The following is a 22,044-nucleotide window of genomic DNA, read 5'->3' on the forward strand; positions in this document are numbered from 1 at the left end:
TGAAGATCTTGTAAAAATCTTTTCAAACAGATTTGTTAGACTTTTAAAATAAACATATTTATATTTAAAATGAAAAGATATCAAAAGATACTATGATTTAAATATTTTAAAAATTTTGTTTATTATTAGTCTGAATTAAAATGTAGTATGAATTTCTATGAATAGGTCCATTAGGTCTATTTTAAAAAAAATCACACATGAATCAAAGTTGTGACTTCTGTTTTAATATATAAGATATGACATTTTTCTATATTTCACTCTATGATAAAGTAACTTTACTCTATTATAGAATAACACCATTGGAGAAAAAGTTACACTATAATAAAATTATTCTATTTTTGTGTAAATTATAGAGGAAAAAATAGAGTTTCATTGGAAATACCCAAACAGGAGAACTTTAAATCTACACGAATCTCCATAAATCATATACTAATACTCCCTCTGTTCCCAAAAGAAAGATTTTCTAAAATATTCACGTATATTAAGAAAATAATTAATTTTTTACAATTAAATTTATTATTTATTTTACTATACATTTTTCAATGAATATCAACCAATAGTATTTATCCAATTCAAATATTTTCAATTAATGTTTCTTAAAAGTATACAATTTTTCAATATTAACTACTAAAAATACCTTAAATTTTTAGAAAATCTATCATTTTGGAACAAAAAATAAATCTAGAAAATTCTACTTTCAGGAACAGACGGAGTAGTAGTAGTTAAGAAAACTGCCTTTAAAGTGAAAATTAATCATTAACGCCAACAGAGAACAATAATTGCTAAGATGATCTTGTTTACTTTTCAGATCATTTCTACATGTCGGCTTCCCATACTGCCATACAATGAGAACCAAAGTTATTCAAAATGCTTCCATTAAAACCTTAAATGTTATTCCAACCAATAGAGAAAAAGATTTCAGAGACTTAAGTTTCCCAATAGTTCTACTGTCTCTTAACAATTTCAACGTTGAACAAGTTGGTTACAAGTTTAAATAAAGTTTCAAGACTTTAAAGAAAATGCTTCTGTAAGGACATTGACAAGCAGACAAGTAATGGTTACTGATGTGGCAGTGATAAATTGTGTCCACTAAAGTATGAGTTTATCACAAACACATCACATTCTCAGACCAAACGATGAACAAGTTGCCATAAAATTAACAAAAGCAGGAATTAAGAGAACAATGGATGAATGATACGTTTCGGTTTTGTTTGAATAATTTTAGCTGAAAGATAGTAAAAACCTTATTTTTAACTGGTTATATATTCCCAAAACATCATTGTTGGACAACTACTGTTATTCTTGTAAACATGAGAAAAAAATAGAAATATTTACGAAGCACTACAGATGATAAAAAAAGAACTTTATTCGCATTGCAATTGTTCGTCGTGGTCACAAAAGCAAGCTAATCGCAACGTAGATAACAAGTCATTACTTCAAACCCCATGAAACGTCTCCTCGGTCTTTTCTATTATGTGAAGCCTCAAGTCTTGTATGTTCTCAAAACTGGCACGATGTACCAAGTCTCTGACTACTCCTCAACGTCATGGTCTGACGCTCTGCAAAAGCAGAGTCAAGCAACTCCTGAAACTTCTCCAAGAACACAACCCATTCGACTTCTACCATGTCTGCTAACTTCACAAAGTTTGTGCTAACCGGCAGCAGCACGTTCGCGCTCTTGTGACTTGACAATGTCTTCTCAGTTTCGTCTCTTCGAGTGTTCAGGTATATGGATCCCATTTTGTTGTCCTTCTTTGATGTCGAGAGCTTTGAGAGCGATAGAGCAAGTCCTGCCTCTTCTTCGGTTTCATCCTCTTCTTCCTCCTCTAGCTTTCCAAGTGAAGAACGTCCGTTTGAAAATGGGTTTTTGACGATGAGGGTTTGTGCCTTCGAGCTATAAACCGAATCTAAGTCACTGTAGTCTAGATCAAACTGAAACTATGTCTCTCCTCCTACATCTGACTTGAGAGATAAAATGTCTCCTTCTGCAATCAGTTGACACGTTAGCTTTATATTTTAATTTTATTTTTGTAATATCTAAAACATGCCAAGAGAGCCGTCCGATGGATAGTTCCGTATGAGATAACAGCCGTTCGATTGGGGAATGATACGTGGATCTCATTGAGGGGGACACGCTGTGATAAAAAAGGGAGATTAGATAATGACGTGGCAACTTGTACCGACCTTACTGACGAATACGACAAGATTGTATACAGTTTCCTTAACAAGTTGCAAACAAATGGGCCTTGGTACTTAAAAAGCCCATATAACCGAAGGAAATAACAATCAAGAGTTTCCGCACGTAGGGTTTGTGCCTTGTGTTTGAAGCAACACATGAAACTTGGGGAAAAAACTCTCAGAAACAAGAAACAATATTTACGGAAATCAAGGCACCCTCGATCTGCAGAATCTACAACAGATAAGAGAGTAATGTCTCCATCCTTTCTCCTGTCTCTTCTTAGCTCTCACCATTCTTGCAGGACTGCTGTTCCATTCACGTTGCAATCTGTAACAGAGTTTTCACAAAAATGGTTATGCAGAAAATAATTTGATTTATATATGTTTGTGATTTACACTGGGAAAGCGAAGGAATTTGCGCTGACAGTGCTTCCATCAGATCGAGCTGAGAGGCTTCCGGAGATTGAAATGGGTCCAGAGTAAGTTATATGAGCTAAACCTGGCTCTGCTGCTTCAGAGAAACTTCTTGCACCGAACTCATAACTTGAGAAGAGATGGTGATGATCATAAGAGTCCTCGACGAGTACATTGCTTAACCGTTGGTTCTCTAGTTCCACCGTTTCAGAGGGAAGATATCTCCAGCTAACTGATTTTTTCTCCACTGTTTTCCTCTCTTCTATGTCACGGCCTAGGCCTCCTTCAGGCTCATAAGTGTTGACATTGTTAAGAGGTTTATTAGAATCCTCCATTGATATAATATCTCTCAAGGTTAAAGCCTTGTTAGAGACACTTTCTGATTCAGCTACTACATTTTCAGGTGGCGGTTTCTCGCAACCAACTTCATCTCCAGTCACAACCAACTCCATGGCATCTTTAGTGTCAGCACATTCTTCAGGCTTGTTGTCTTCTAGTTTGACAGTTTCTTCCTTGTTGAATAAGAACTTCTCATGCACCATAGGCACACCCTCATCCACGCATATATCTTTGACGACGATTTGAGTAGGCTCCTTGCAGTTGCAAACTACGATCTCTTGTAAGTCGCATGCTGATACTTTCTTGTCCATAAACATTTTGTCGCTTTGGCTTTGTAGATCATTCATAGTGGTTGCCTGGTTGCTGTCTGAAGATAATATAGCTTCTTCTCTGCACAAGACAAGAATTGAGATCAGGTTGGTCAATCTCTTCCCAAATTTATAGCAACCCGTTGAGGAGAAACATAGAGCCAAAAGGAAGTTATGTATGAGAATATGATTTGAGTGGAAGTCACAAAAGCTAATTCACACACGCATATAAAATGGTTTATCAAGGGCATGGTCCCAGAAGTCAAAACAAATGATGAGTCTCTCCACTATTCCATTTGTAAAGTGATATTAAAGACAGTAAAAGATGCAATCAACAACCATCATTTCAACTTTTGTTGATGGAAAGAAAACAAAAAGACATGAGCATTATACAAAATTCAAACCTAATGAGAGAAGACATGATGATACTGGTTTTAGAATCAAACCCATGATTTATCTAGCTAATGATTGACAGAGTCATCGTTAGTAAGAGACATGTGTCATGAAGAAAAATGGTAAGAACTTGAGAAAAAGAATGTGGGATTTTTTTTTGCAACGGTCACGCAAGCTTTTGATTAACCAACTACACAGCAACATGACAACATCCTCATCTTCACAATAAAGGGTTGATTCCCTGATAACTTTTAATTACAAATGAAAATTTTGGATCGTTTCAAAAGCTAACCTGGAAGCGAAAAAGGCCAAATGTTTTAACTGATTCTCCATGAAATGAAAATAAGAAAAATGTACAAAAATCCATTAAAGAAATCATTGAAATGTAAATTCAGTAATCACGATCTCTATTCTCTGCATTTAATCTGAGCACATCAATAGCAAAAGAAACAATCATATTGCCGTCACCAAAACATCATCCCCCAAAAATAAAACTGAAAAAAATCATCAGAAAATGTAGACCCTTCAAAAGTCAACAAAATCAATAAGAACAAATACATACAAGATCGACAGACGCTTCTCTCTTTCTTCTAAAACTTAGAAGTGGCTACAACTATTCTGAAAATATCGCAACTTTCTCAGGGGAAGGAATTCATTGTATATGCATTTATAGTATTTTCCTATCTTTGTGTGGTTTTGGCTTTGTTTTATTGGTTCATATGATAAAATTTAAAGAGAAAAAAACAGGTCAACTATTATCAAGAAAATGGATGCATATACAGCAATGGCCGGCCACGTTTTTTATTTCCTTTTATTAACTTTATTATCATACTTGTCGACAAAAATATAAAATTTCTTGTACATCTATATATTCTAGTTCATACTGTATATACACGATAGTATACATGAAATATAGAAGTGTGACTTTTAAATCAAATTAAACAAATTGAATTAACTTTTGTTTGTCTAAATTGTTGAAAAAACATATGTGAAATAAGAGTTATTTTTACACCAACAAAATAAATTAAAAATAATTGAATGACAACAATAAAGATTCAGGTTTTTATTGATAGAAACGGCACAATGTTAAGATCATTATGATAATTTTCAAATCAAAGTGTGAGATGATAATCCTGACAAAAAGGCCATAGCCGAAATGATAAAATTGGTTAAAAGATATATACTGAAGACCATTGGAGTTTTAGACAAACAATGATTGGGCCATTCGTATTTGTCAACATATGATACTTTCACCATAGGTCACACGAAGCCCATCCTCTCAGGACGATCTAGCGCTCTTCTACGAACTTGTCAAAGAGGAGTCTCTTACATAAGTGGACAAGAATCCACAAACATACAAGTTCCACCATGTTCCTTCTTTGGCAAACACTGGAACGAATGTCAGTAGAAAAAAAGAAAAGTAAGTGAGCCAACCTATCTTGTTCATATACACCATTAATATTTTCTCTGCTCTTCTACGAATTTGGACACCATTGGATCAATCAATTATGGTCAGTTTATGTTTTGTTGTTGCTGCTGACGTAATTGTCGAAGCAGTGAATTCCACCCAGATAATATTCTATTGTGATATTATTTTATATAAACTTAATGAATTATTTTTCTTTGTCAACAAATTCAGTATTTCAGTGAATTATTGTTATTCTATATATCAAGTAATTAGGATACTAATCTACTATACTTGTAAGATGATCAAACTTGACTATGATGTGCTCGTAACACGATACGATTCAATATTTTTTTTTTCTTAACCTTTGGCGATTCAATATTTTATCGTGTAGAAAGTTACATAGCCCGGTAGTTTTGACGTTTTATATTGAACATGCATGCATTTGAATAATTGTCAATAAGAATTTCTCAAGATGCAAAGAACTTTGATTTTAGGACCTCAACATTTTTAGTAGCTACTATATCTAATCAGATTTTAAATTCTCCCAACAAAATTGATCGATGGGTCATCTTATCTTTATCACTTTTCCCCTTTGTGACCATAAAAGGGCTTGGGAACTTGCATGACAGCCTGAAAAGGTGTGAATATTCATGGATAATAACGTGGCATCCTCACGAGCACAAATGAACATAGACTTGGAATGTTTACAACTGCCCCGCCCCACATCGCAATTAACAGTAACAAAAATCTCTATATATATCATATATCTATACGTTTTTATAACTATTAAAACTGCACCGCAGTTGAACCGCTTGTTCTGCACCGCTCAAACCGCAGTCACCATTCGGAACCTATTAATTCACATTTTTGGGGTCTAAAATGTTTAAAAAATTAACTCATAAATATTAAAGAGTTCCAACAATTAATATGGAATTCGAAGATTCATTCAATATGGTTTAGGCTTAGCTAATAGTAGCGCACTTTACTCGTCTATAACTGATATACATACACTATCAATTTTAAATTTTGGTTAGGACACAACATCAATAATAATACTATTAACTAGATTTTCATTTTATAAATATATAACAGATATCATCGCAAAACTTTTAAATATATAATTTACATTTTAGTGTTATATATTGTGTAAATCTATAATGTTATTGGTTATGTTTCTTATTCGATATTATTAATGTATAATGATTTATTTTATACATTTAACTTTATTATTAATTGTTATTATATATTAATATATTTTCGAAATTGGTAAAATAAATTCATAGTATGAAATAAAAAAAATTGAGAATCTCCTTCATTTTTTTCTAATTTTTACAGACTGAATACAATACATTTTAAAATTTTATTTAGTTAGACTATAGAACTGATATTTTCTTAGCATAATTTATATTTTATATGTTATTTATTTTAGTATATTGTGGGATTTTATAAGTAAATAGATTATAATAATACTATATTATTAATTATGAAATAAATCGCTGCATTAATTTAAAAATATTTTAAAATTATATTAAGATTTTGTTAGATTTTTTCCAACATATTTTGTTATAAGTAAAAATAAAATTTAAATTTACAGTTAAAATTTATTTATTAATATCTATATAATTTAAGATTTTTCAGAAATGTTATATAGTATTAAATAGATTAAATTAAATAATCAAATAGATGTAATTGATGAAATAGACCTAGTATGATTTTTTATGGTATTTCTTTTAGTAAAGAAGATATAGAATATAATTATAAAATTTTAAAAAATATCATACACTTTTATTTTGTTTTGTTTTATAATAAAATCTTATTTAAATTAATGTATAATAGTATATATTATTAATTACGAAATTGATCAATGGTATTAATTTAAATAAAATTTTAAAAATTTTAAAAAAGATTTTGTTAGATTTTTTTCTCAAACATTTTGTTATAACTAAAAATAAAATTTAAATTTACAGTTAAAATTGATTTATTATTACTATATTTATATATTTAATAGATTAATGTAAATAATTAAATAAATGTAATTAATGAAATAGACCTAATAAGATTAGTATGATTTTTTTATGATAGATAAAAATGGTACTTCTCTTTTAATAGCGAAAACTAGTAGTAGACAACATAATTATCGACAATACTGATCAACTCTGATTTAATCATATTATCTTCATGTAGTGATTCATTGTGCTATATAAATACACAAAAAATTATAAATTAGTTTTTCTGTTATATTTAATTTTATATCATCTGATAAACTGTTAAACATATAATAACTGCTAGATTGTAATATATGAGAGACACGTGTCTTGATAAATAATTAGGCCATATTTTGGTAAGTTTATGAGCTTTAGCAAATAATCAACCTATACAACATTTTAGATTTTTTTTTGAGAAACACATCACTAAAAGTCTAAACACACACAAATCGAATCCAACCTCTCTTTTTTTCGCCAAGACTTTCACCTCATTCACTATTATTGAATGTAAAAGCATCTATCCTTTTTTGTCAATCTAAAAGCATATGATATATCATGCATCCCTGTCTTTTCAATTTCAACATCAAGTTGTGAACTAGTTTGCTGAAGTAAACATTACATAACTAAGATTGAATCTGGTTTAGACCGGTTCGGTTAAACCGAACCCTTGCATTCTATAAAGCAGACGCAAGCATCTTTCTGCTCAAACCACAGTCCTAATAACAAATACCGACAAACACAAAACACAATCGCAACTCTTGGAACTCAAGAAATAATGTCGGAGAACGCTGGCGATTCTTCAACCACTAAACCAAACCTCAAGAGGAATGGCTCCGGCGAACTTGACGTCTTTGAAGCCACTCGCTACTTCTCCGACTTCAACGAACCAACTATGGCCGAGTCCTCGAGAATCCAGGTTCAGAAACAGAGCATTGTTACAGAACTTCGACAGAAGAGAATACACCCTGAAACAGAGGATAAGCTCCCGGAACCTAGAGTCGTCATCGTGAAGCCGCAGGAGAAGGAGATGAAGACACGTGGCGGCGGTGGGAAGAAGCTAACCAGCTTCTTGAACTCTCTTCTCCGTTCAGCAGGTCTGAAGAAGTTAAAGTCAAAGTCCAAGTCAACTCCAGAGGTGGAGAGTCCACGAGGAGAAAGAAGGAGGAGGCATAGCTGCGTGGTGACCGTGACCACACACGCCGCAGCTTCTTCTCCGATCTCCGGTGCCGGCGCGTGGAGTACGCGCAGGAGAAGCTTTGATGAGAAACACGTGAAAGGTTTAGGTTCGAAGAAGAATGATCAGAAGTTAAACATGAGGTTCTGTGAGAGTCTCTGCTCGGACAAGAAGGTTGAGTATAAAGATCGAAATGGAGAGGATGGTGTAAATGGTGGATACGAGAGTGATTCAGGTTCGGAATCTGATCTTTTTGAATTGGACTTGTTTGCCAAATCAAAGCCTTAGTTAAGGACGGTTCCAAAATGTAATCATTTGATGTAAACTTATTATGATATAAATCTAATAGTGCGTGGTTTGTAGACAACCAAAAAAAAAACTAAAATGGTATGGACCTAAAATATGGTGTTGCATTCTTCCCTTATCCTGCTTGAATAAAAATAAACTCGATGAGGTGATATTAATTCATATCCTTCATTCTGTATAAGCTTAACCGAATTAAAATAATTAGTTTGATTAATTTCTTGTATTTTCTGAATCTGATAGAACATGTTAAAGCGAATCTTTAAAAGTAGACACGTTATGATACAATTATGAGAGAAAATATCATATAGATTATTGGTCTGATTGTGACAAAAAGCGGTAAATGGTTACGGGCAGTAAGACTTGTGCTACGGTAAAAACTGGGGATATCACAACTCCTTTACCAAAGTGCTAAAGATATGAGGCTTAACCGTCGCCGGAATCCCGAAATTGTCCAGAACAATCTATAGATATATGTGTGTAAGTGTGTGTGATTAGACCAAAGTATTACAGATTTTTAAAATTCATTTCGTTATATGTTATTCAGAGTGAAAACTTCAAAACTAGTCAAATCTGATTTATTTCATTCTTATTAAATGACTCTTTAATTCTTTACACTCTTTTTTGGTCAAATCTTTTTCTAATTTTCTATATATAAAAGGATTAATTACTTTCAAAGGGGTTACCCAAACAAGACAGATATATTAGATATTAAGGAAAGATAATCTTTAAAACATTATAAGTTCATGAACAAAATATCAGAATCAGTAAATCACTAACCAAGATTCCAACGTCGTAATAAGCGTTTCGTTTTTAAAGTTACACTAATTCTACAAAAGATAATAGATAGTTCTTTTTGGAAAAAAACAGTGACAATGGCATGTTTCAGATTCTTCTCTGCAGTCACAACTTTGGTTTTGCTTCATCTCTCATCAATCGCTTTTGCTTCTTCCCATGGCTCAAAACAGGTAAACCAATTTTCATAAAAAGTCGAGATTAAATATGAGATCTAAAGATGCAATGTGAGTTCTGCAAACGTTGCGGTAACCAACTATGACAACTCGCCAGAATTTTTTATGGAGATCAAATGAATATTTATTTGATATATTTTATAGAATAGTAGGGATGTTATCATCCATGTTACAATTTAGGGATTTTCATCAATATTCAGCTCGGCTACCAATGCTCATCCGACGAAGAGTGCAGCGTTGGACTTGGTTGTTTTAAATGCGGCATCGATGCTGCAAGATGCGTAAGATCAAACATCACAGATCAATTCTCCCTTGTGGTAAGTAAGAAACACTTTTTATTTTTATATGTTAAAACTGTTGTGTTTCCATATACCATCAACACGAATATCATAGCATGAAAAACTGTAAACGTAAACGCTAAACACCAACGGAAAAGGAATTGTTTGCATTTATAATCTATTAGTAATTTTATTGCAAAACATTAAAAACTGTGTGTGACAAAAAAAATTGTGATTTTTGAATAGTTATAATGAATATTTAGTTAACTGAGGCAAACACAAACGCAATATACTATCTCCTAGGTCACATAATTCATAAACTAACCTGTATTTTAGTGTTTTTGTGTAGTATATGAATGTACATGAGAGTCATGTCACTTTAAGTCTCTTCTAATTTTCAAAGGGACATTCTTAACATGTCTCTCCAATGATGGATCGTTTGGTCCATAGTTTTGGACCTAATTTTACGTTTTACGTCGGTTGTATATATTTGTTTTCTTCTTCTTGAGTTCTTTCACGCTATTATACACGTTTAGAATGTCTTTTTGTCGTAGTCTTGAGTTAACGGTCTAACTACTTATTACTCTTCTTCAAATCGAGCCATAACGAATCGTTATATTTTTGACAGACTATAATGACGCATTAATAACTATTTAGTGTGTGTTTTTTTGTAACAGAACAATTCCATGCCGTTTAACAAATATGCATTTTTGACGACCCACAATTCATATGCCATCGAAGGAAAACCGCTTCATGTGGCGACCCAAGAAGATAGTATAACCGAACAACTCAATGTTAGTATTAATTCATTGACACATAATCAGTTCATTATGTTTCTTAATTTCTAGACTATAATGTAAATGTTCAGAGTGGTGTTCGAGCATTGATGTTGGATACGTACGACTACGAAGGAGACGTATGGTTGTGCCATTCGTTTAACGAGCAATGCTTTGAATTCACTAAGTTTGTAAGTCTAATCTCACCAATTTTTGTAAAGATAAAAGACTCTCAACATGTCTTCGGTAAAATAATTTGCTTTGTTATATCACATTTTAGAATCGGGCAATAGACACGCTCGCGGAGGTATTCGCCTTCTTGACAGCAAATCCATCAGAGATCGTGACAATATTTCTCGAGGATTACGTCAAATCGCCAAACGCCTTAACCAAAGTTTTTACCGACTCTGGTTTGAAGAAATTCTGGTTTCCGGTTGAAGACATGCCTAAGGGTGGCCAAGATTGGCCATTGGTTAAGGATATGGTTGCAAATAACCACCGGCTAGTCGTCTTCACTTCAGATAAATCCAAGCAAGAAACCGAAGGAATAGCTTACCAGTGGAACTACGTACTTGAAAACCAATGTGAGTGTGATGCGATACCAAAATTCCGGTTTAATCATCGTTGGTCCGTGGTCGAGAATATAACCGAATAATCTCAATTTTTTTCCAGATGGGGACGATGGAGTTAAGCCTTCGGAATGTAGCAATAGGGGAGAATCTGCACAGCTAACCGATAAAACCAAAGCTTTGGTTTTGGTAAATCATTTCAGCACAGTTCCGGTTAAGCTCTTGAGTTGTGAGGAGAACTCTCAACATCTTATCGATACGATTAAGACATGTTACGTAGCCGCTGGGGACCGATGGGCGAATTTTGTCGCTGTCGATTTTTACAAGGTACGTAAGGTTACAAATATATATATGGTTTTAGAAAGAAAAATAAAATTGGGTTATAAATTTTTTGTTTCTTTCTTGGTTTGAATATAGAGGAGTAATGGAGGAGGAACATTTCAAGCAGTGGATAAACTAAATGGAGGGCTTCTATGTGGACGTGACGATGTTCATGATTGCCATCATTAATTAACAAGCATGGCCTTTTACAAAAATGTTATGAATCTTAAAGCTTTCTCATTGGTCTTTTTTTTTCTATGGATTTTTATTCATATCATATCTTGTAGAATGCTTGTACTCGATCATTTAGTCCATTGTTAAGTTACAAAAAAAAACATTTAGTCCATTGTTATAAGAGAAATTGCACCCAATAACTCAACAAAAAACAAAAATTAATAAACTAACCAAAATCATCTTTTCTTTATTCTTTTCTATTCCTATCTCTCTCTAGCCTCTCTCTAAAAAACTAATTTTGATTTTTGTTTTGGTTATTTCACAAATAACCCCTTGTTATAATTTATGCAGTTATGAATATGAGCATCTATGACCCGCTGTAAAATGAAGTAGATTATGCAGTTGTGAACAAAAAAAAAGACATGAGACCATCTCTATCCCTACTCTATAATTTACTTTATAAATATAGTAATTTTTTATTTTTTGTCCATACTCTATTTTTTAAGTAAATTATGGAGTGGAAATGAAGATGCCCTCACTACATATATAGAGTAATGTATTTTTTGTTCCTTCACAACTGCATAATTCACTCCATTTTACAGTAAATTTTGCAATGAGGTTGAAGATGGTCTGAAATATCCATACAATATTTTCTCACTATTTTCATCTGACAAAAAAACTCCAATCATTTCCTTAATTATCATTAGTTCTATTACTATCTTACTGCAAATTGTTTGTAAAACATTCACAAAATTTCATCTTAGCTTCTGTTTCAAGAAAATATGTTAAATTGTTAATTTTGTGTTGTCAACCTGTTAATTTGTTAATGAAGAAAATCACTAAGAAAAATAGAAAACATTAAGAAAATAAATATATATCAAATTCTTAGACTAACCGTCGTGGGCCTAAAGAGTTAAGGCCCATTAATATCAGACTTGTTCTTAACCAAAAATAAAAATCACCGTCGTCGTCTTTCTACTTTCTAGTCTCACCGAGAAGATCATCCCACTAGAGAGAGAGAAGGAACTCGAGCAATGGCGGCGGTTCAACAGCAGCAAGCGATGCAGAAGAACACGTTGTACGTCGGAGGCTTAGCCGACGAAGTAAACGAATCGATCCTCCACGCCGCGTTTATACCATTCGGCGACATCAAGGACGTGAAGACGCCGCTGGACCAAGCCAACCAGAAGCACAGATCCTTCGGATTCGTCACTTTCCTAGAGAGAGAAGACGCTTCCGCCGCCATGGATAACATGGACGGCGCCGAGCTGTACGGCCGTGTTCTCACCGTCAATTATGCCCTCCCGGAGAAAATCAAGGGTGGAGAACAGGGCTGGGCCGCTCATCCACGTACGTTGCCTCTCCTCCTTAGTTGATTTTGATCTGTTGTTGATGGTTGATTCGTGTTAGCTTGAGGTTTTATGAATGAGTCTGGAACTTAGGGATTGTTGAAATTAGGGTTTGGATATGTTATTTATCTGATTTGAAGTTAAGTCGAGCTTAGGATGATCGGTATGTTGTTGGTTAAGCAGAGAGGTTCTTAATTCGCATTGGTTAATAAACTGATCTTTCTTGGTTGTGTTTTATTTTCAGTTTGGGCGGATGCAGACACATGGTTTGAGCGGCAGCAACAAGAAAAGGAGATACTCAAGATCCAAGCTGAGAACAGGGCTGCTATGGAGGCTGCTGAGGAACTTCACAGGAAGAAACTGGCGCAAGACCGACAAGGGGAGATGGAAGAAGATACGGAGGTCAAAGATGATCCTATGGCAAGAGCTGAGGCCGAAGCTCTAAGCCATGATAATCCCTGATGAAAGTAAGCTTTTGCCGGTTTCTCTCACTCCCACCCCTTCCTCCTGTAGAATTACGGTTTGGTTTTCGCCTGAGTTGTGTCAGATTATAACTTCATTGAGTTTTGAGATTAGATTGTTTTATGAAGTTATTGACTATGTTAGTGTTATAGTTACTAGACCTGGTACTGTACTTTGTTGAAACTTGCATGATTAGAAAAGTTGAAAAAAATGGTCCATGTTTCTAAACCGGTTGCTCTTCATTCAAAAAGGGTCATCACTAATGTAAAGAACAATTAGCTTTTGGAACAAGAAGCTGGTCTAAGTTCTATTCAGAGAGATTTAAACCCGTCAAGTTTATATCCTGCTGGTTTATCCAAAAACCACACCAGATTCTCGTTGCTCGGCTGGACCAGACGTGCAGGAAGAGACTTGCAAAGTGGATAGCATTGGCTTTTGGATGCTCCGGTTGCCACTATAGCGACGTTAGCAGCTGAGTTAATAACTGGCAAAGTAAATGTGAGTCTCTCTGGTGGCGGTTTAGGTGAGTTGGTCAGGTACGTAACCCAATCCTCTTTCACCTCGAGTTCTGGGTGGTTCGGGAAGAGCGAGGCTACTTCCCATCCGAGCCCATCCCTAGCAAGATCAGATCAAACTTGGGACATTCACTGTTCTCAGATGGAATCACAGTTCGCTTTTTCACCATCTGTCTGATGGCGAACTCATACTCTGTTGCAGCTTTGTCGACTGATAGCCTGTCGTTAATGGAGTATATATGCCTCGGAAACACATTTACCTGAAAAAAACAAAGCAACTCTCAGAACAAGAGCCTCAAGTTTCTTCTATACATTAAGTTATCAAAACCCAATCCAGACGTAGATAACCTTAGAAGATGATCCCTGGCGAGTTTGTAGTGGCTATCGTCAAGGCTTTTACCTACCGCACGCTCTTCCGCCCAAAAAACATACCATTTATCCCAATCTACAATTTTGTTGTAAAGCGATTCGATCAATTTTCTGTTGAACAATCCATTAGGAGAGCGATCAAGGAGACTGAAAATGGGATCTTAACAAGCTTAAAAAACGTTTTTAGTAAAACTTGTAATTACCCCACCAAGCTAATGAGAGAGTCTCCTGATAAAACAATGCAGAAAGCACCATGTTTTAGAATCGACGCTTCTGATATCTCAGCTATATAATCTACCAAGCCAGTGCTAAGTTCCTCCAAATTCTCGTGAACCCTTATTTCTCCTCTGTCTTTATGAGTCCAAGTAAGCGCAATATTGTTTCTTTTATTTTTCCACCAGTTTTTTCAGCAATTCTACATTAAATAACAAATGGGATACAATTGTAACTTAAGAAATAGATCAAGTTTTGATTGGGAGGTTAAGAAATTACACTTTGGAATGAAAGAAACAGAGAGAAGATTTTAGTTGACTCTCACCAAATCAAGTTTGACTACGAATCCAATAATCAGCATTTATAATTCACAGAAAACAGCAATACAAGATGAAAATAAAAATATAAAAATATATGAAATCCAGAACGATTAAATAAACAAATGTCAGTCATAAAAAACAAATGAGCATCAGTTCTAATTGTTAGGATGCGAGATTCCATATTAAAATTACAAAGGAAACGATAATATAAGGTGGTAAAGTATTTTTAAACTGTTAAAGAAATAGATGAAACGTGGAATCCAGATTTTGTCTCTTTTATTAACTTAATAAATCGTTTGTAGGTGAGGCAGTTTTTATACGGTTTTTTTAGTATCAAGATAAAATCACGTAAGATTGTTTTGCATCACCAAAACTGAATTTGCACAAATAAATACAAAAAGATAGAGTTTAAAACGCTAGTAAGAGAATTTAGAGAGAGAGAAAGTAGATCTCGTTTTAGGGCCCGGCGTACGGACGGCGCGTGAGCGTCCGTGCCGTCGCCGGAGGCCGTCTTCTTCCATCAAGCTCCCTTATTTTCTTTTCTCTTCGCCGTCCTTCAACGATCGCCTTGTCTAAGCTCTGGATCTGGTTCATCTTTCTACGGTGGTTTAGTGTCTGGAGGGAAGACGCGGTCGGGTTAGGTGCTGGCGTGAGTAACTTGGTTCGTCGATCCGTGGTGTTGATTCCGGGACATGGAAGCTACCCTAGTTCCGTCGTCGCCGGCCTTCTCCGGGAGGTGGAGGCTTTCGCAGATCCACCGACTCCGGCTTCAGTTCCCGGGAAGAGGAGACTTACTCAGCTCCGTCTTCGCCGGCTCTTGGCTCCGAGGGTGGAGGCTTTCAAAGCTATGCCCTGTCGGTTATGAGACCCGTTGTTTTGTGGGTTGTTGCTACTATTTTGTGGCGTATGAAGTTGCGTTGTGGTCTTTGGTGGTGCGGTTTCAGTGGCTCACGGTTTCCTTCTGGCGGATGAGATCTAGAAGAGTTTGATGAAGCTCTCCGCAGAATGGTTAAGCGTTGAAGAAAAGCTCGGTTTCGGTGGAGGCTTTCGGTATTGAAGCTCCGACGAAACGAGGTGTATGGTGGTGGTGTTCCGGCGGGGCTCCGATGCGGCGATGGTCAAGTCGAGGCATAGGTGACGCGTGTCGCGCTGACGACGAGATCTCAACACGCGTCCAGTCTCCTTGACGCATGGGTCAGCAAGGATGCGTCCGGCCCGCGTAGTGGGGTTCTTTCGGTTTGGGCCGTAGGCCCGGTTAGCTGGTTTGTGTATGCCCTCTCGTGATGGGCTTTAAGTTTAGTAGTTGGTTTGGGCTTTGGCCCGGTACTTGTTGTTGGGCTTAGTCCCTTTTATTAATAAAAATAACTTGGCGGGAAAAAAAAAAAAAACTGAATTTGCATTACCAAAACAGAATTTGCAATCAAACGCGGTGGCTAAATCCGAGAACTCTCGATGGATAATTGCGTAGCGGTGGTGATCGGCATGGCCAGATGGTTATGCCCGTGTCAGCCCTAGAAGTAAACAAATTGCCGTGTAATTTTGTCAAAACCAAGTTGCCATGTTCATAAAAACTTGCAAGTTTAAGAATTTTAAATCTGAAATCATAGTTATTGCTATAGGTATGTTATATTATATATAGGTACAACCAAAAGAAAAACATCTGAAGATAGTGCATCAAAGGAAAAGAAAAAATAAAAACAATGGAGATTAAATCAGAGAATTCACATAGATTAAGGTAGAAGACCCATCTTTTCTCATTTAATAAAACAAAAAGAAAGACGAAAATACTTTATCAGAGCACATACGATCACTCAACAAGAAAAAAAATAATGAGATATTTATCTGAAATAAATTTATTACGACACACTAAAAATTCTAAAAATTGATCTGGGCACCACGAACATTGATCCTTACATTTTTATACATTAATGCTTAATTTTTATAATTATTGTCATATATTTTAGACATGTCATAATATAACTAACTAGAAATTTATATAAAAATTATTTAAGAAATATCGTATGGAAAAATAAAATTTATATTCTTGATCGAATAAATATTTTTGGCCCTTAAATAATTTTTTTTATTTTTTTGTTAACTAAATAATTTGTTTACTGATGAGCTGATCCCATTTAAAAAATATTTAAGGTCAAAAAATTATTTATCGCATAAGAACCTAACGTTTAGGCCGAAGAATCTCAAACCTACTATTTCGTTACAATGAAAATATGAGAGCTCGGTTTTATATCATGATTTAGCAATTTAAAAGTTAATTATGAGTATGAGAAGTTTACGTTCACGTGCCAATCTTAAATATCTTTAATATTTTTTTTTTTCATTTTTTTGTCGCTTTTTTCATTTCGGTTATTGCTCGATATAAATATTAATTTTTTATTTTATTCTCATTTCGTTATTTTGTTTTGGCTTGAGATTTAGAAAACGTTTAAGATTTAAAATTATTAAAGAGATACATACTTAGGTTAAGATTACTTGAGCAGAATAAATATTTTATATTTATTACTTATTTATGTTTTTCTGCATATTATGAAATAATAAAATAATAATTATATATTAAATAACTAAGAAATCAATTATTATTATGTAATAAATTGGCGTGCCCATATAAATCAAACGATAGCTCTTGTTTATTCGCAATCATTTTAGAGTAAATAAATTAAAACAGTCAATCTTATCTATCATATATGATATATAATTAAATTTAAATGATATTAACATAGATATATAGTATACTTTTAATATGGATGTTTATTAAATGAAGTTTTTACTCATATGATTTTATGATTATTTACATATTTGAGTAGCAAAAGTTTACATCAACGATTTTTTTTTAATGTAGAATGTTTAGTGGTTTCAATAATTTATAGTTAGTTAAGAAAACAATAAAGATTTCAAAATTAAAATATTAACTTTTCAATATATGTTCAACGTAGATATCAAAATACAAGTATGTATTTTCATATGATGTATATAATTTAATTTAAACCATAATATATATATGGTTTAATTTAAACCATAATATATATATATATATATATATATATATATATATATATATATTAACAGAAACATCTATTAAAATATAATTATTTATTTATATTATTTTATAATCATTGTATTTTATTATAAAAAAAATTTAAACCTTGATCACAAAAATTTATGTGAGACTTTTAACAATTTTAGTAATTTACACTCGTTTTGAAAAATTCAAAATACAACACATACAAAAAATCTAAATTTTTGTTATAAGACTAATGTAATTATGTAATTTATTTTAATAATAAATAATTAAACAAAAATGATATAAAGTATACAAATTGTTAGCAAATCTTTATTATTTAAAATCATTAATTGACATATATATCTTAATCACATTAGGTAATTCCGTAGGTTTTATTTAAGGAAAGAATTCAATTTGATAAATGAGTGGTACATAATGGACATACTATATGATATAACATTCCCTAGCAATTTAAGTTTTAACTAACAAAATTCTCAATTAATTTTGAAACCGCCATCTAAGCAAAATTATCATTCTAATTACGTGACAATTTAGCAGAGTCTTTTTTAATTAATATAAACTACATATTATAATTTTTTAAATGTTTCTCTATTAATATATAGGGGATTGTATTCAAAAGATCTGAACCAAATCAGGTAATATAGTTATTTTTAATACAATTATTCAAACTCTATTTTGATACATTTGTTATTTAGATATTTTTAGGTTTTTATACATCAGAACCGAACTCATCCAGACCTAGAAAGACCTAATTCAAAATCCACCCATAAATTTATAATATTCAAGGGAAACCTAATATCAAAAAAAAAAGATGCCGAAAAAAACTATATGTATCTAAATTGATAGTCAATATTCATGCCTAACTGATTTTATAAACTGATAAAAAGAACTTTCTATATATTTGGCTAAATTAAGTGAAATAGAAAGAATTTTTTATTTAGTATAATAATTATATGGACAGGAAAACAAAGGGACAATAAATGTAAAATGTTTTTATTATTTTGATTTAAGTTATTATTTTATTCACAAAAATACGTCTTTGAATTATGTTTTTGGCTACGCATTTTTCCACCGGTTGAAAGTAAAATAAAAAAGAATTTAGTTAAACAAACTAAACCGAACGTTTAACCATATGCAAAATTCAATTATTTTACATTTTTGATTTTATAATTTGCACAAAATTAATGTTGAAAACTAATAAATAAAAATCTGTATTATTATTATTATGGTAATATAGTTAATGATGTGATGTATTGTTAAAATAATATAATTAATGAAATTATCAAATTGAGTGAAATATGAAAACATAATTAATGTAATTATATTAATAAAATTAATAAAAGACATTATACTTCTTTTTTATTCAATTGTCAATTTTTCAAACAATTATCATTTATATTGGTATCTATGTCTTCAAACAATTCTAATGCGTATTTTCAGTATTAATAATATAGATGTAAACGATCTTTTGAAACTAAAAGGATTTACAGATATACTCGGCCATACTTGTGGCAGACCGATGTATTCACATATGTAATAGATTTTTTTTTAATTCCTGCGAGTGCTATTGAGTAATGAGTGGCGCAGAAAATACATAGCCTTTTTGGAGTTTAATGTAATTTAAAAATGTTAACTCGTGATTAATATAAGTTGCAAGTGAATATTTGGCTTTAACAAAAGCATCTAAAATCAGCTTTACGAAAGGAATCGTAATCATTAATTAAGCCACTTGAAGATCAACAAAAGCATAAATAACTGATGAACTAATTAATGTCTACAACCCTAGCTAAGACAAAGGATCCAATTCTCTTGCCCAATGAGAGGCAGATATAATCCCAGAGTAGTAGATGACTAATGATTCACAGCCCATTTGTATATCATGATAATGCTAGATAGTTTGGAAAACTGAATCGTAGAAATTTAAAATTAATTGAAGGCACTGGAAATTTTATATAAATTCATTTATCAGATGCCCAATACAGAGTGTGGCAGCTAGCTTGAAGAAGAGCTTTCAATATCTTGGAACATAAAAATGTAGACAGGATAGCTTTTTAAATGGAACATAATGGTATACTAAACTGATATTCCAAATTATATATTCAGTATTTGAAAGTATTATATCGACTCGCAAAGTCACAACCAAGAGAAAATATTTTCCAGATTACCTAATTTTTGGTTAAGAGGGCATCCAACAATTTAAGAACTTATGTGAATCTTCTAACAAAGCATATATTTTGCAACCACATAATTGTCACTTTCGATTATGTGTCTACTAACATCGATTCTTTGGTTCCAATCCGTTTGTGGTGAATCAGTCATATCTACAATGAAGGAGACGAAGAATAGATCATGGAAGGGAATATGGAAAATTTAAAGAAAGAAAGAGATGGGAAGGAAAGCAACTTGCACTTATTTTGGACTAACGAAAATGTAGTGTAAAGCACTTTCAATCAAAACGTTTTCATGTCCCATGTCATCCGTTAATTATATATAATCCAACTCCAAAACACTATTATAGTGTAATTTTCACACTATTTTAGTGTAACATCTCCAACCTAACACTAAAAATTACACTATTTTAGTGCAACACTATAATCCTACACTAAAATAGTGTAACTTTTAGTGTTGGGTTGGAAATGTTTAGTGTAAAAATCACACTATAATAGTGTTTTGAAGTTGGATTAGAGATGAAAAAAATTTTAGTGTTGAAATCACACTAAAATAGTGTAATCTTGACACTATAATAGTGTTTTGGGTTGGAGATGCTCAAGTATAGAATGCGACCGTTTACGTAATATTTTATACTCACTAATTATTTCCAAATATAACGTTTTTTTGTATGAACCATCGGTAACTCATAAAGAACGCTATTATATCGAATTGGAATACAATACAGCTGAAACAATCATTTCCAAACATGTTGAACTGATCACAGTACGTCGCTTTGGTTATTATAAAAGGTATATGTCTTTTCTTTTCCAAAAGCCTAAAAACCCTAGTTATCCTCTTGTATTTTAAATTAATCCTTAGTTGAAGGCTAACAAATAGGTTTTAATCAAATTTCAATCTTTCAATGATTTGAAAGATAATAAGAATACGCCACACGGTCCTCACATTCCAGATCATATATCTAATTCTACAATAATTTATTCCAAATACTGTAGTCATGAAACGATAAAAAAATACAAATACAATGGGTAAATACCTTTAGATAAACTTGTTTAAATGTGTCTTGACCATAAAACTTGTTTAAATGTGTTACAAGACGTAAAATGAATTGATCTATGAAAAGCAAACACTGTATGCTTTATTAACATAATAATACTTCTGTACATAATACTTATTGATATATAAAGGTGTAAGAAAACGAGATACGTACAGCAATATGGCAAAGCATTGGTTTGGTCAAAAGGTGGCAAAGCATGATCCTTCTATTTCCTGATGGATTTCCCCATATATGCTCTTATTCTTCGAGTATATATTATTAGGAGTACACATTAGTTGTTAATTTCACACAAAAAGAATAGTATTTGTTTTGTTAAAGGAAAATGAATAGTTAATCAACGTGATTCATAAACAAAAAAAGAGGAACGTCGAGGATACGATCTTGTAGGAGTATTATAATACAGATGAGTCATAAATTCTATCTAATCCATTAATACATTAAACATTTATGTTGATAGTATTAATTTTAGTGTAAACTTTAAATGGTGCTGAGTTCCTATCGGATAAACAATATTCTTCGAGAAAAGAAAACAAAGGAGAAGAATATATCGAATTTATGATTGTTATATTTTCTCTCATTGTTTGTCTACGTCATTTTAGCACATTTAAAATTTACTTTGTGCACCTTTGAATATGTGGTTGATAATGTAACAATTCACAAGAACAAAAAAAACGACGTTGGGGAAAATTGATGGATTAGGTGGTACTGAGACCTAACATCTAACGTCTAATTCAGCGGTTGATATATAGTGGATGTAGTTTGCAAAAAAGACTATAATTATATAGTAGATGTGTGAAAGAGAATACGATTTCAATGTTGAGACGAATATCATCATTTTTCTCACAATTTATAGTAGAATTTATATTTCTCTGTTACATATTTACATGTTGTTTTTCTATATGAAAATAACAAATTTTGTATTTTGAGTATCACTACACAATTATAACGAAATGATATTA

General features: G+C 32.7%; 5 protein-coding genes across 6 annotated transcripts; 3 read left to right on the top strand and 2 right to left on the bottom strand.

Annotated features, from left to right (window-relative positions):
- Window positions 1-1,233: 1,233 nt before the first annotated feature.
- Window positions 1,234-6,272, bottom strand: LOC103848888. Of its 2 annotated transcripts, XM_018655967.2 has the most exons (3): window positions 4,195-6,272; window positions 2,575-3,321; window positions 1,234-2,506 (listed from the first exon to the last, which is right to left on the bottom strand). In XM_018655967.2, the coding sequence occupies exons 2-3, from the start codon at window positions 3,276-3,278 to the stop codon at window positions 2,386-2,388; spliced, it is 825 nt and encodes a 274-aa protein (XP_018511483.1). In that variant the 5' UTR covers window positions 3,279-3,321; window positions 4,195-6,272; the 3' UTR covers window positions 1,234-2,385. The 2 variants fall into 2 exon arrangements, with proteins under 2 accessions (XP_018511483.1, XP_009123957.1); XM_009125709.3 differs by having other exon boundaries at window positions 2,575-6,271.
- Window positions 6,273-6,997: 725 nt separating this feature from the next.
- On the top strand, window positions 6,998-8,686 carry LOC103848887 (protein BIG GRAIN 1-like E). The gene has a single exon (XM_009125708.3). It carries the CDS (start codon window positions 7,801-7,803, stop codon window positions 8,485-8,487), a length of 687 nt encoding a protein of 228 aa, XP_009123956.1. The 5' UTR covers window positions 6,998-7,800; the 3' UTR covers window positions 8,488-8,686.
- Window positions 8,687-8,926: 240 nt separating this feature from the next.
- Window positions 8,927-12,447, top strand: LOC103848886 (PI-PLC X domain-containing protein At5g67130). Its single transcript, XM_009125707.3, has 7 exons — window positions 8,927-9,470; window positions 9,674-9,790; window positions 10,429-10,545; window positions 10,620-10,718; window positions 10,808-11,111; window positions 11,200-11,423; window positions 11,514-12,447. Exons 1-7 carry the CDS (start codon window positions 9,378-9,380, stop codon window positions 11,604-11,606), a joined length of 1,047 nt encoding a protein of 348 aa, XP_009123955.1. The 5' UTR covers window positions 8,927-9,377; the 3' UTR covers window positions 11,607-12,447.
- Window positions 12,448-12,552: 105 nt separating this feature from the next.
- On the top strand, window positions 12,553-13,630 carry LOC103848884 (peptidyl-prolyl cis-trans isomerase E). Its single transcript, XM_009125706.3, has 2 exons — window positions 12,553-12,941; window positions 13,185-13,630. The coding sequence occupies exons 1-2, from the start codon at window positions 12,626-12,628 to the stop codon at window positions 13,400-13,402; spliced, it is 534 nt and encodes a 177-aa protein (XP_009123954.1). The 5' UTR covers window positions 12,553-12,625; the 3' UTR covers window positions 13,403-13,630.
- Window positions 13,178-14,689, bottom strand: LOC103848893 (probable 6-phosphogluconolactonase 1; the record flags this gene model as incomplete). Its single annotated transcript, XM_018655968.2, is given in 4 exon segments — window positions 13,178-14,000; window positions 14,003-14,181; window positions 14,266-14,397; window positions 14,490-14,689. Coding segments are annotated over 4 exon segments (798 nt in total), but the record flags the coding sequence as incomplete, so codon positions are not given.
- Window positions 14,690-22,044: the final 7,355 nt, after the last annotated feature.

Source organism: Brassica rapa, chromosome A06 (genome assembly GCF_000309985.2).
Source record: "Brassica rapa cultivar Chiifu-401-42 chromosome A06, CAAS_Brap_v3.01, whole genome shotgun sequence".
NCBI classification, from domain to species: Eukaryota; Viridiplantae; Streptophyta; class Magnoliopsida; order Brassicales; family Brassicaceae; genus Brassica; species Brassica rapa.

What these genes read in the sequence shown, in the direction of transcription:
- LOC103848884 (XM_009125706.3), top strand. Translation starts at nt 12,626, where the DNA reads ATGGCGGCGGTTCAACAGCAGCAAGCGATGCAGAAGAACACGTTGTAC. An exon ending in GGGCTGGGCCGCTCATCCAC is followed by an intron (nt 12,942 to 13,184) that starts GTACGTTGCCTC and finishes TTTTATTTTCAG; the next exon opens with TTTGGGCGGATGCAGACACA.
- LOC103848888 (XM_018655967.2), bottom strand. Translation starts at nt 3,278, where the DNA reads ATGAATGATCTACAAAGCCAAAGCGACAAAATGTTTATGGACAAGAAA. An exon ending in AATTCCTTCGCTTTCCCAGT is followed by an intron (nt 2,507 to 2,574) that starts GTAAATCACAAA and finishes ACTCTGTTACAG; the next exon opens with ATTGCAACGTGAATGGAACA.
- LOC103848886 (XM_009125707.3), top strand. Translation starts at nt 9,378, where the DNA reads ATGGCATGTTTCAGATTCTTCTCTGCAGTCACAACTTTGGTTTTGCTT. An exon ending in CAGATCAATTCTCCCTTGTG is followed by an intron (nt 9,791 to 10,428) that starts GTAAGTAAGAAA and finishes TTTTTGTAACAG; the next exon opens with AACAATTCCATGCCGTTTAA. An exon ending in CTACGTACTTGAAAACCAAT is followed by an intron (nt 11,112 to 11,199) that starts GTGAGTGTGATG and finishes ATTTTTTTCCAG; the next exon opens with ATGGGGACGATGGAGTTAAG.
- LOC103848887 (XM_009125708.3), top strand. Translation starts at nt 7,801, where the DNA reads ATGTCGGAGAACGCTGGCGATTCTTCAACCACTAAACCAAACCTCAAG.